The sequence below is a fragment of the Oryzias melastigma genome, linkage group LG4 (genome assembly GCF_002922805.2).
Source record: "Oryzias melastigma strain HK-1 linkage group LG4, ASM292280v2, whole genome shotgun sequence".
Taxonomy (NCBI): domain Eukaryota; kingdom Metazoa; phylum Chordata; class Actinopteri; order Beloniformes; family Adrianichthyidae; genus Oryzias; species Oryzias melastigma.
Window position 1 is genome coordinate 12,324,752 of NC_050515.1, and position 13,521 is coordinate 12,338,272.

General features: G+C 35.1%; 1 protein-coding gene across 3 annotated transcripts in view; it reads right to left on the minus strand.

Moving 5' to 3' along the window:
• The window catches only part of atp13a3 (ATPase 13A3), a 29,040-nt gene that overhangs the window by 13,555 nt on the left and 1,964 nt on the right, over positions 1 to 13,521 (minus strand). For all 3 annotated transcript variants that reach the window (XM_036211523.1, XM_024278539.2, XM_024278540.2), the window contains exons 2-13: positions 9,186 to 9,257; positions 7,013 to 7,099; positions 6,744 to 6,917; positions 4,642 to 4,869; positions 4,268 to 4,338; positions 4,077 to 4,160; positions 3,726 to 3,795; positions 2,814 to 2,948; positions 1,905 to 1,977; positions 1,429 to 1,560; positions 1,162 to 1,332; positions 201 to 358 (exon numbers count right to left, since the gene is read on the minus strand). In XM_036211523.1, coding sequence (XP_036067416.1) covers positions 201 to 358; positions 1,162 to 1,332; positions 1,429 to 1,560; positions 1,905 to 1,977; positions 2,814 to 2,948; positions 3,726 to 3,795; positions 4,077 to 4,160; positions 4,268 to 4,338; positions 4,642 to 4,869; positions 6,744 to 6,917; positions 7,013 to 7,063 — 1,347 coding nt within the window. In that variant the 5' untranslated portion in view covers positions 7,064 to 7,099; positions 9,186 to 9,257. The remainder of the gene's footprint in view (positions 1 to 200; positions 359 to 1,161; positions 1,333 to 1,428; positions 1,561 to 1,904; positions 1,978 to 2,813; positions 2,949 to 3,725; positions 3,796 to 4,076; positions 4,161 to 4,267; positions 4,339 to 4,641; positions 4,870 to 6,743; positions 6,918 to 7,012; positions 7,100 to 9,185; positions 9,258 to 13,521) is intronic.

Sequence of the window (13,521 nt, forward strand, 5' to 3'; positions counted from 1 at the left end):
TGCACAAGACCATTTTCTCCATTTTCCTACTCCACATACCATTATTAATACATCATGAATCACTATAAATTTACATTTTCCAAAAACATTACTTCAAAGAACATTTCATTAATTAAGCCTTATTTCTTTTCATCATCTCTCTTTACTGCAAACATTGACACCAGTTTGAAGTAGTCCTATGTTGTCTTCTAGTGAGTTACCTCGTGCATGACACTGAGAACTATGGAGTATATAAAGCCAATCCCAGCCACAGCCACAAGACACAACAGGAAGAGGTAGGCATCGCGATACAGCTTAAAGTCGGTGGGTTTGGGGTAGAGGATGGAGCGCACCAGCTGGCCTTTGGCTGTGCTGAACCCTGAGTTAAAGAGAGAAAAGTTAACATTCTAGATGTTATACCATTCCGTGTTTCTCAAAACTTGCAGAGTTGTAATAGTGGCTAAATGAACATGGCTAACAGTTTATTCTTTAAAATTTTTTGCACAAAGCTTTACTTTTGAAGCCAAAGTTTATGCTACAAAAGATGAATCTAACTTGAATGTTATGCTATGTACACATCGGCATGTGTGGCATGTTCAAGGAGGCGCTGAACGTGGGTTTTTGAACGCACGTAGGGTGTTCACAAAGGTTTGTCACCAGCTGGAAGAGGCTTGAAACAGAATGCCGAAGTGGTGAAAATCTCACTCCAGGCCTATTCTTTCACCGCACTACTGCAATATATGAAAGACTTTGTGTCATAATTCAAACCATAATTATTAATTTCTTCTTCACGATCAATTTTCAAACTGTTGGCACTTCTGTATCAAGAGATTTTTGTGCCACCACATTGCAAAAAAAAATATGTTTTGAGATAAAAAATTTCTTAAATTGCAAACAAAATATTCAGTTTTAAAGAGAAAACTTTGCAAAAACTAAATGTTTACTTTCAAAATACATTTTTGCATTTGAGACAAAATTCTTCATCTAGCTTTATTTAATTTTGTGTTAATAAGTTTCCATTTAGTGGGACATATATACCACCAGACAGCCAATCACAGATATATGAACGCATTTACATAGACTTTTCCTTGAAAGAAGCTGCTAAAATGTGCAAGCCCAGTGTGAACGTAGCATTAGAGTAACTTTTTTTTTTTTTTTTTTACATATAGCCTCCTCACTGACCTGTGCGGACCACCACAGCCTTGACCAGCTCGTCTGTGTAAAAGCGGGTTTGGATAACGTTGGTGCCACAGAAGAGAGTGTGTCTCTTGTGTTCCTCTGTGTTGTAGGCACTGTCACCCTCCCCTTCCGCCGAGTTTGGGAGGTTGGTCTTTGTTACTGGAACGCTTTCACCTGTTGGAAGGTAGAGGTGGCAGAACATTAAAAAAACAACTTTCAATGCCGTGAATTTATCACTTTATCATCTTGGTGAACAGATATTCCTCTAACCTGTGAGCATGCTTTCATTGACGATGCAGGTGCCACTGACCAGCACGGCATCACAGGGCATGATGGTCCCATTGTTGGGAATGACCATTACATCACCAGGCACCAGGTCAGTAGACAAGATCTCTTCAATGTCTGGTGGGAGAAGCAGCAGTAAAAAGATAAAGGAGGACTTCAAAGTGAACTTTTTTATGATAAATAAAACATTTTGGCGGAAAAAAAAACATCATGCATTAACATACAACTTGAAAATAAAAAACAGACATGTCTGTGCTTTATGCTTTTATTTTGTAGTTACTTTCTCTCTACAGAAGAATAAGTACTGAGTACTGAATGTGCTCCAGTCCAGTAACAACAATAAAAATAACATGTTTTTAGTCAATGAGAGAACTCTCTTCCAAAGTTAAAACATGCCTGTACATGTCACCATTTCATTTATTCTTGGTACAGCAGTGAAGGGAAACAGAAGTTTGACATACCTTTATTGGCTCGGCATACAGACACACGGACAACACTATGAGCTGTCACCATGTCATGAAGCATGATGTATTGCTGGAAGAGGAAGAAAATGGCTTTTTAATTCTTACAAAAACATGAACAATTGGAAAAGTTTTGTTTATTTGAGTGAAAGATCAAAGTTTTTCCTGCTGAGTTTCAGTAATTAAGAGTTTTTTTTTCTTTTAGAAAACGTCAAACTGAATCAAAAAAGAAAAACATCCTATTCCTGTTGTAAAACGCTATAATTGATAAAGTTGGAATTGTCAAACTCAGTAAAACTAAGAGAGCTATGAATCTTCACAATCTATATATAGTCTAAAACTTTGTATAAATTGACAAATCTATAAAGGGAAAAAGAGCAAAAAGTCAACAAATTAATCATTTTGGGGATTTTGGTTTTATAAAGTTTTAAAATAAACAAATAGATTTATTTAACAAACCCTAATTCAATATTAGACATTTTTATTTCAAAATAAAATAAGAAGCAGACTAATGAAGGAAACTTTGAGAAAAACGGTTAGCAGCTTTAATCAGCAGCTCATCTTCATGTCTGGACTTTGATCGAGACATTGCAGAATCTTACTTTTTTTCTTTTCTTTTTATCAAACATTAGGCCTTTAGCAGACAGGCGGCTTCTTTTTTGATCCTTTATCATGGAATTTAAGGTCGACTATGAGAATGTAGCGTTTGATTACTTATTTACCCACTCTGCTCATTTGAGGCAAATAATTTTTTTCCTGTAAAATACAAATTTACCAGCAATCTTATGAAACCACCCATAATTGTGCTGTCTTTTGCAATATGTAGTATAAAAACTAATAGTGACGAAAGGCTGTTGAGCTAGAAATACAATTCTTCTTTAAAGGTGACAAATGAAGAGTTAGCATTACCTTTTTAATGGTGTACAGAGAGGTAGCTATGGATACGACCGACATGAAAACAATGGCCACAGCATAGTAGTAATACTCATCAGCACTCCACAGGATCACACTGAAGAGCTGGAAGATGTAAAAAGGGTTGAGGACCTGCGACAAGAGGAAAAAATGTTGAGGTATTCTGGCCATTTACAAAGGTGAACACTTCCATTAAAGCCCATACAGAGAGAAGGGAGGGGGCGGGGCATCCTGCCAGCCTTTACTCCAATGAATACAAATAGTTGTTTTAACATGTTCTTGTAGCATTTTTCTCATGAGGGAGGACATATATAACATAATATAAGATTTAACTACATTTCTGAATAAAAACATTTTATAATGTTAAAAAATTATAATTATAAAATTAATATTAACATCAGATCTGTTTCACAAGAATAGGCTTAGAATAAATTAGCTCTGACTCCCTTCATAAGAGGAAGAGTTCTATCTTAAGAGTAAAAAGCTAAAACGCGTTTTAAATCATTTTCCTTCAAAAAGGTATTTCTGAAAATGAGTAATTATAGTAAATATTGATTCCTTTATGGACTGAACTGAAAATACTACAAAAATACTTAAAGCCGTTAAAAATAAGCAGTATAAAATTATACTTTCAATCTTAATCAAAACAAAGAATATTTCTAAAAGTTCTCTAGAATTATACTTAACAAGGAAATCAAAGGAGGAAAGCATTTCCTGGTATGTTTTTATTCTTTTGAAACTTGTATCTATTTTTGTAGAAATTCAGCCTCCATGAGAGGGAAGCGTTCAAATTACCAACAGGCTGGCTCTGACTCATTGAATACCAACATAATCGACAGGAAATTGCGGTTTTGTAAAATAAAAAGAGTTGGGGGCAAAGAAAATGTGTTAGAATAAAGTGAGATGTACCTCTTTGATAAGCAGCTTGAAAACAGAAGGCACTTTCACTGCGATGTCATTCACTCCAAAGAACAATTTCCTAACAAAGGAAAAAGTCACAGTTTAATGCAATATAACTAAATGGTTCACTTATTTTAATACTTTCAATATGCTAACTACCCAAACAAGACAAAATTGGTTGAAAAAAAATATTGAGGTCTGAGAATTATTTATTTTCTTTTAACTTTAAGCATGTCTCTTCTTATACAGAAGGTTAACAATAACATGTTTAGGGACCATTTGGCTAAATTTGTAGTTTTGAGATGTCTCTCTATAAATTTTTCTTTTTGAAAAGGCTAAATAACTGGCACTATTCAATACCTGTATTCCTGCTGGTTCCGGGTCAGGCCTGTGGTGTGCTCTTTGTGGATGGTGGAGCACTTCGGCTGCAGATCCTCCAGGCCACTACAAAAAACAACAGTTCAAAGGAAGTGGCAAACAGGGTAACTATAAATAAAATGTAACATTTCAATTTAAAAAGAATTTTGCTTTAATATTTAAAGATTGCTTACATTAGGACCTGGAAGTTCTGCACCTCATGGCTCCAGTAATACTTTGTGCTATGTAAAGTAAAATAACGAATCTGAGGGAGAATGAAGAAAAGAAAAAAAAGTATTAGAAATTGTCAGAATTAATATAACAGCAAAAATATGTCCAAAAGTGTCTCCAAGCACAATACGAGTACATATAAATGAAATAAGGTTAAAAGAAATACATTTATTCTTAAAGATGAACTTTTCCATTATCTCAATTTCAAAATAATTTTTTTTTTTAGTATTTTATTGCAGTTCTTTTATCAGCTCTACAAACTAAACTCAGACAGTGAGTCACCATCATCTGCGTTTACATTCTGACAGAAAGATGCTGCAGCTCGGGCTACACCTGCCTGTGTGGGCTGGTAGTCGGAAAATCTTGACTTGAGCTCCTGAGCGGGACTGCCGTCGGACGGGTGAGGAGTGTGTCCGTTGGCCACAGGTGAAGCAGCAGGGTTGGAGAAGGGGGAGGAGTGGGGGGATGAGGGGGAGGTGGTCTGGGTCTCCAGGCTGTGGAAGGGGTTGCTCCCTGGAGCAAGCATCACCTGCACCCTTGCCAGGAACCAGCGCCGGAATTCATCCTAGAAAATGAAAAAAGTAAAAAAAAAAAAATAATTCTCAGGAAACCTATTTCAAAATATATTACTGTTTCAGTTTAAGAGAAACAGGCTTCCATTGTTTGTTAGATTTTAAAATATTTGTTTTAATAATAGAATAAAGGAGACAAAACTATTTTTTCTCGTTTTTAATCCATTATAATTTAACACACATCGTTAGGTATGGGATCATTTTTGAAATAGTTTGTTTTCCTTTGATTAATAATGACTTAAGTCTAAAAAATGTTGATACTGTAAAAAGAAAGGAATTACAACATGTAAAAGGGAGAAAAGTGTTCAGGATTGATTTCTGCTTCTAACGATTTGTAAACACGGCGGTTTTGACATTCATTGTTTAAATGTAGATATATTTGCTTTACTATCTAATTGTCCTTTTCCTCGTTTATTTTGAGAATAACAGACAAACAAAGGGGTTGACGAAGATTGGACGCAAACATGAAGGAAAAGAAAAGGAAAAAAAACACAAATGTAAAAGATGAGTAAACCAAGTGACAGACGAGTGTAACCTTAACCCATAAAGACCCAGAGTTTTTTATCCTTAAAAATAAAATGAGGAAAAAAAAACACAAACCAAGTTGATCACAGAAAGCATTTCAGATATTTTTTCTTATGCTGATGTCATTGTGGGTTCTTATGGGTTAAAGTGTTCTGTGAGAGTAAGTGAGCATGAGTGACTAGATTCTATAGGGTTAGTGTGTATTTTTTATACCAACAATTAAGTTTTACAAAGGGTAATCATAAACAAATGGAGACAAAATATTGACTATACAATGACATAAAAAACTGAAAAAGTTTAGACTTAAATAGTGCCAGTAATATGTTACAGTGAAACATTGACTAATCCTACTTTACATACTTACAGTAAGTAATCCAATTTGAGTTTTTCTTAAATAACTGAATCAGTATTTATACAAAACATTTTTGGAAAAAGTGCATGGTATTTTTTATAGTAGAGTAAAACTATGTGCTTAAAACTGCAAGAAAAAATTAACTACTTGGCAAAAAATATCACATTTTTGCAAAGATGTGATCATTTAAAAAATTAAAAAGCACAAAAAGGGAAACCGAGAATGATCAAAACCAAATAAAAAATAGTTGACAAGAATTCCAGAGAAATACTATTTAAACCATATAAATTAAAGTACACTTTTTCTTTGAAAAGCTTTTAAATTAGGCAAAAAAATCAACACATGAGCAAAAGGTATTGATTGATTTTGCAAACAAAGAAGTTAGTCATTTGTTCTGTGGACGTCTCAAACATTTTTTTATTTAACCTTTATTTCACCAGGTGAAAAATCCAATGAAATCAGGATGTGTTTCTCAAAGGTGACCTGGCCAAGAGGTCAGCAGCACACAATAGTGCATGTTAAGGCCTTCCGTGTCGTAAAACTTTAAATTCAACAACAAATCTTGCAGATGACCACATTTCATAAAACGTCCCCAAAGTAGGACCCAATCCACCGCTAGATAATGGGATTTGTGAAACGTTTCTTGCAAACCAAAGCATCTGTCTTGTAACTTTTTTATTATAATTTGATGATTTTGTTTATATATTCCAGCCAATTGTAAAAAAAAAAGAGGTTTATCATTAATAACAGATATAAAATTACATAAATTTTATGAAACGCAATTCTTTTCCATTTGTAACTTTGCTTAAAGTATAAAATAAATTAGTAAATATTTAAACATTTTTCTAGTCAAAACTGCTTTTATTATTTATTCTACAAATACTTGTATTTTTATCATCTGGGTAACTTTATGACATTTCATAATGATGGGCAAACAAATAAAAAAAATCATTGTCAGAGCATCAATCAAGCATAACTTTTGGTACGAACCGTGGAGCGCAGCAACACCACCTCTGCATCTCGGGCTGTGGTACGGGTGCAAGTGGACTTGACGCACCATTCTGGCATCCAGTAAAGCAGGAGAAGGAGGAAGCCTCCTGTACAGAGCACCCCGAAGCCTACAAGGGCCAGCCGCCAACGACATAAGCGGTAGCCCTGCAGCTCCTATAAGGTCAAAGAAGAAGAATGATAGTGAGTCCTTCCATTGACATTTATAGTAATAATTAAAAACAAAAGATGAAATGAAAACAAAGGCTCACCATCTCTTCCTCCTCTCCCTTGTTGATCAGCTTTAGATCTCCTTTCTCCATGTTGCCAAATAGTTTGTCAATCCCCTTCCCTAATCACTGTAACAATGAAAAATGATGATGATGACAGGAAATGACGCAGACAATTTTAATCTTACCTGACCTTTTTAGTCTATATTCACTAAAAAGTTGAGCCCAATCCGATAAATTGAATGAGTTCAACCAGGCAAAATTCTTTCTGCTGGTTATTGAAAAAGAGAAGTCTATAAAAACAGCAAACAAACCTTCACAAATACTAATGAGACAACCTTTCCTCCCATTGCTTTTTATATAAATAGCTCCTCATTAAAAAGCAACTTCGGCACAAAAATGCTTATGCGCACAGTTAGAATCAGTGACTAAACTCTCAGTTATCTGTCTTTTCTTGTTTAAAGCAACTTTATTTGTATTTCATCTGAGAGCAGAAGTAAACTAGCCGCTACTTGCCCAAGTTTAGCACGTTCAAACAAAGCACTATTGTTACTTTGCAGGGAGTTATTGTCAAATAGGAATTAGCTTCTGATGCAGCCTAACCTCCGCTCTATACAAGACAAATAAACTATGATTATGCTTCCAACACATGAACATATGTCATCAATATACTGTCATATACAAAGAAATTCTGGAAACCAAAGCTAAAAATACATGAAACGACGAGGACAAAAGGCTACAGTGACCACACTTAAAGCTAGTATGGTGAGTCAGGGCATGTGGCCTACAGGGCTGAGCCTCTCCTGTCCCTCAACAGCCAATCATTTTCTGCTCCCACACACAGATCTTATCAGCCACTTGCACCCGAGAGAACATTTTCTCCTGCAAAGTGCGACATATTTTGCTTTGGACCAAGCCCTTCCTTGTATTTTACTATGGCAGCAGCCCCCCCCTGGCCGGCGCTAGGTAGTAGGCGCAGTTCAACCAGAACATTCTCTCCTAAGCTGGAAAAGCCAACGTCGGGTCTTTACTGGCAAGTGTGAGCTAAAATATTTCTATATTGAAGTGGTGACTAAAAAAACACAGCAACGAAAGTAACCCAGCTTAAGGAATAAAGCCGGTGTGGTTTTGGAGGCAGAGTCTGCTCAGATCATAGAGGTGCAGACTGTAATTGCAGAGACAGAAGGCCAAAGTTAAAGATTTGTGCTCAACTCTGTTCAGAAAAAACAAAACTCAGAATGCAGAAAAGTTACGCTTTTTGCCTCTCTATGGGGCGGAAAACTATTAAAAAACTATTTCATGTCTGAATTGAAATATTCTTTTCCATTAAACAACCGTCAATACGATAAAAATGGCTTAAATAATTCTCATTGCATCATCTTCTAGTCTAATTTTAAGTGTTAATATATAAACCAGGCCATGAGGATGTATAAATTAACTGTGCACAACAATTATACAACACATAACTCTAAAACAACAGAAGTTATGGATAAGGACACAAGGGAGAAGCTCACACCCACTGACTGTCCAATGAAATGAATTAGAAGCTATAGAAGATACTGTACAGATCAATGTTTAACATACTTGTACTTTGGCTACAGCAGCGGTCAACCATTAAATCAACTCATATTACATAATATTAGGGTTTCTAAGAGAATAACATTTTTTGAACATCTCCAATCATCTTTTAAACTATTCTAAAAGTGTTACCAGTACTTTTTCTTTTTTTTTTAATCATGATTATGTTGTTTTTTTATCCAAAATTAAAAAAAAAAAATTGTTGTTTTCTGGGACAAAGTTTCTGTAGAGAGTAAGGAGTTCAGTACAAAAGTCATCTGAATTTCGGGCTGGAGTGTTGGTGCGGAGCAACCCCGCCCCACTTCCCCTCCCCACTGCTGAGAGATCTCCACTTAAGCGGAGCAGGGAGCTTGTGGCCTACCTAGCGTGTTTTCCAACTGCATTTATTCCATCTGCTCCTGATTCACAGCTATTTGAATGAAGAAATACTATTTTTTTAATACATGTCCTCCATCATGAGAAAAATGCCACAAGAACATGGTAAAAGCACGATCTTTAGTGCCCTTGGAAATTTCAAAAAGGCCTAAAAGTAATAGACAAAATTCTACGAATAACATTTAACTGAAATGTTATTTCAAACAACAAATAATAAGCAGTTTCTAATAAATAATTGGTAGAGAAATTACTTCGGTCCCACCTTAAGAGCCAGGGACACGATGCCCAAGGCGGTCCACCTCCCCACAGGTCTCTCAGAACAACAACCTGGAACCTGGAGTGAGGAACAAAAACAACAACATCGACATTGTTTTTTCCAAACATCAGTGTGTTTGGCCAAAATGATAAAGTTCACTAAAACAAAGCCAAACCAACAACCTACAATCCGTCAGATTTTCCATACAAGCATATGGTTTTTTTGGCATGTTTAGTCAATAAGCAAAAAGTAACATTTATTTTAGTGAGTAAAGTAACTTCGGCACAAGTTACATCTTTTATCAACTTTCACATATAGATAAAGCTGTGGGTAACCTTTGCAATGACAATGGTAAAAAAACTGATGTTACACAAAGAAGTAACTGTTGAAATACAAGAGGAAGAGTATCGTTTCGTAAAAATCTGTTGCAAATGGGAGCCTTCTCCACGGACAATCAGTAATTACCAGCGACAGTTAAATACAGATTCATCAATTTGAGATGGTTTTACTCCTGTTTAACACTTCTTTTGCAAACATGAAGAGAAATCTGTTGAGCTGGACCATCGAGAACCCTGTTAGGGCCTCTAGACGTAAGCATGACTTCAATGTTATTTATAGAGAGCGCGAGCCCAGCCTAAAACCACATTGTTGTCTCTTATTTGATTAGTCTGCTATTGTATTAATAAGCTCCGTTAGCTCGTGGAAAGAAAAAAAAAACACAACAGCTGTTAACATTGTTTAAAACAGGATTAAACAAATGTTAATGCACAAGTTCATGTAAAATAAAATTGATGAAAGTGTAAACATTTGCAAACAAATGCAGGACGAAGACAAGAAAGTGCAGAAATGCTACAGTTCACCAAAAATAATTTGATTTCTTTTTTTTTTAAGATACCACCAATAAATTATTAATTTGTTTGACTTTCCAACTGTTTTCAAGCTCCTGTCAGCAATACAATACCAACAATGAGATATCGGCTTTTCCCTTTCTATCCTGTTCTTCAACACATGAGCATAGAGGAAAACGTGAACAATAAGACACGACCTGAGCCTATAATTCATGGAAGCATTAGGAGGGAAGTATTTTGTTGCTATCATGCTGTGCTCTTTTTATCACTTTCCCTTTTCTTCACTGGGTATCAAAGCCAAGCTTTGTTCCCGATCATGAGCCAGTCAAGTTAGGATTTTTATCACCATCTCCAATGAATTTCCTCTATAATGTTTGACCACCTGCCAATAAATTACTGGCTACCATATCTTCCTCAGCCAGGTTTATATAGCATAGAGTTTTCATTTATTCGTTTCGTGAGGCTAAAGTTGAAGAACAGCATGATGGGAAAGGAATGTAAGATGAAAACTGCGTCTTTGACGTCACAAAAGAAGAATATTCAGGACGGAGAAAGGAATGGCAAAACTTTTACAAAACACAAAGAACCAAAGGACAAGAAGAAGTTTAATTGCAATCAAGACCATTGCGCTCAGATCTTTAATAGCTGATCTCCATCAGTTATAAGTAATTGGTAGTATTAAATTATAAATTATCATCAAAATCCAAATGATTTTAACTTACAAGGTAAAAAATGTATTCAAAAATCAAGTGAAGCATTTATATTAAAATTAAGATGTATTATTTTGTTTTAATTAAGAAAAATAACTGTTATATTCTAAAGCAACTGGATAGCTCAATGGGTTAAATTTGACACACAAGTTCATTCATTTTTCCAATGTAAATCACTAGTTAAGTAAACTCTGTTTTCATAACCAAAAATTTGAACTTAAAATTTTAAATACGAATCTATATTTTACAATAACTGGTAGAATGGTAAATTAAAATCAAATTATGAACTTGTACATGGAATCAATTCAAAGAACTCATCAATACAAACTAGAGCTGGGTTTAAAGAATCAATTAATCAATTGAAGTCCAGTGAACAAATAATTGATCCAATAAAACTAGAGCCCAACCTTTATCCATTTCCTTTTTCGCTGAAAAAAAAAAAAAAAAAAAATTCCAGTGACGTTACCCTTTTCCAGCAATTGGAAACAAACATTGCAGGAAAGGATAGAAAGCTTTTGAAAAGAAAAACACAATGATTGAAAGCAGGCGTTTGGCAAAGTTTTTGATTTTAACCAATAAACGAAAACACAGACAAACTGGACAGAACAAAAGCATTGCAGCAGCTTTGCAGATTTATCTATGTAGTGTAAAGATCACGTAGTATTTTTCTATAAATATAACATCTAAATATGTGAAACTATGTGCAAAAATCAAAACTGAATAAAAAAAATGTGAATCAAATCAATTCTGGAAACTATTGGCGATACACAGCTCCAGTACAAACTCATATGAAATGACTGGGATCAGTAAAAGAAGAAGTTAACTGAAGTATACAAACTATTTGTAAATTCTATATCACTGCTTCAAACATAAAGCGCTTCAGCCACACAACCAGTCATCTTTTAGACAAACATTACCCTTCTGAGCAAATACTTTCCCTCAAAGACATACTGGAAGTTAGATTTTAAAAGATAGAAAAGTTAAAGATTTAGCAAAAATGTGCCCCAAACTAAAGGCAACAAACTGGGAAAAATTTTAATCCCACAGATCAAAAATGTTAAACCTGAACACATGGTTTAGGATTACCAGTGGAAGTGCTTAAATGCTTTTAAAAATGTTCTTTTCCCACTGTGTGGGGGATTAAAAACAGGTTTATGTGACAGAGCTGCTTATTGATCCATAATGTTCCTAAGCGAGACACTATTTAAAGCTTCCGTTTTTCACAGGCAAAATCCAAACCCTATTGGAATAGCTATAATGACCCAATCGATAAGCATCTTAGAGAGACTGTGTTTAGATTTTATCAGCGAGAACTTAAATTATTGAGAAGTAGTGTTTGTCACGGTGGACTCAAGTTGCTGTTGTAGCAAATTTATGAAAAAAATAGATTTCAAAGCAATTTTATATACTCAGGTTTGTGCTTTTTAGCAAAGCACAGCACTCTTTTGTACCTTTTTTTTGCTCACTTCTACTCTTTTGGAAACACTGGATAGTTAGAGGAGCTTTCACACTAAAAAAGAACTGCATTAGAGCATATTAGAAAGTGAACCTCATGTTAGAGGAGACCAGGGTTTGCTTGTTTGCTCAGCATCACAGCCGAGTTGAACTTTCACACGAAACAAACGAGACAGACCATCCCAGGACAGGACAACCCCATCAACGGTAAAGCTTTAAACGTTTGGCTAGGTTATATCAACGTTTCTAATGAAAAACTAAATAGGTATTTTTTGTTCAACTTCACCTTTAATTAAGAAATTATGCAGACTTTCGTTAAGCATGATTAACAATCCAAAAGATGATGAAAAAAAACAAACAACTCCTTCTAAGTAAAAAAAAAGTCTGCAACATGTCTCAACAGTGCTGAAGATCAACATGAGAAATGTTAAGACTGCAAAGGGAGAAACTGGAGAAAGAAAGTTTGCATCACGATGTCAAATTTTACGGTTGTTTGAATTTTTATTGAAGATTTTCTCGCCGTCATTGATGTGGCTCGCCGGCTTGTCCTGCTTTTATTGGAGACAAACCGCTCCACCAAAACTAAACAGATCTGTTTTGCTATCCGACTCATCTGAGGCTCCTATTCAAACAGGGTCGGGCTGCTGAGAGGACTTCTACCATGTCAGAATATTTCTCACCACCACTCTGAATCAGCACCGGCAAGGCCAAACATCACAGGTTTGTGTCTTTAAGCTCAACTGCCAAAAGTCGTAAGCCAGCAGCTCAAAGGGCCGGTGGCGGATCAACACCTCACTTCTTAACTTTAGTACCAATCCACTTCAAAACACTTCGTTTGAGGGGGAAAAAGTTCTCTCACAGATATGATGCAAGTGAAAAGGTGAAAAGGGCAAAAGCAGCAGCTCAGATTCATCGTCAGGGGCAACATTTTTATACATCCACAAAAAACAACAAAGCTTGTCCAGCACTAATTTCTGGGAAACTTCTACATTTATAGCCTAAAATTTAAAAAGCTTGTATACAAGCCAACAATAGCTAAAAATGTCTAAATAATGTAATATACTATTGCAATAAATGTCTGAAATGTGGACTAAAGAATGAAAAAAAAAACATTTAGTTAGATGTGATTATTATCAACATCAAGATAATTATTCAATCAAAACCAACAATGTACTCATTTCTCAGTCATATTTCAGTCATAATTGTTAACTAATTTAACGTTCAGCCATCAATTTATTTGTTTACATTTTTTATTTAACTTTCTTTTAAATTGCAGCACTTGCAATATAATAAATACATATGCCTTTAGACTTTTAAGTTGATTTATCA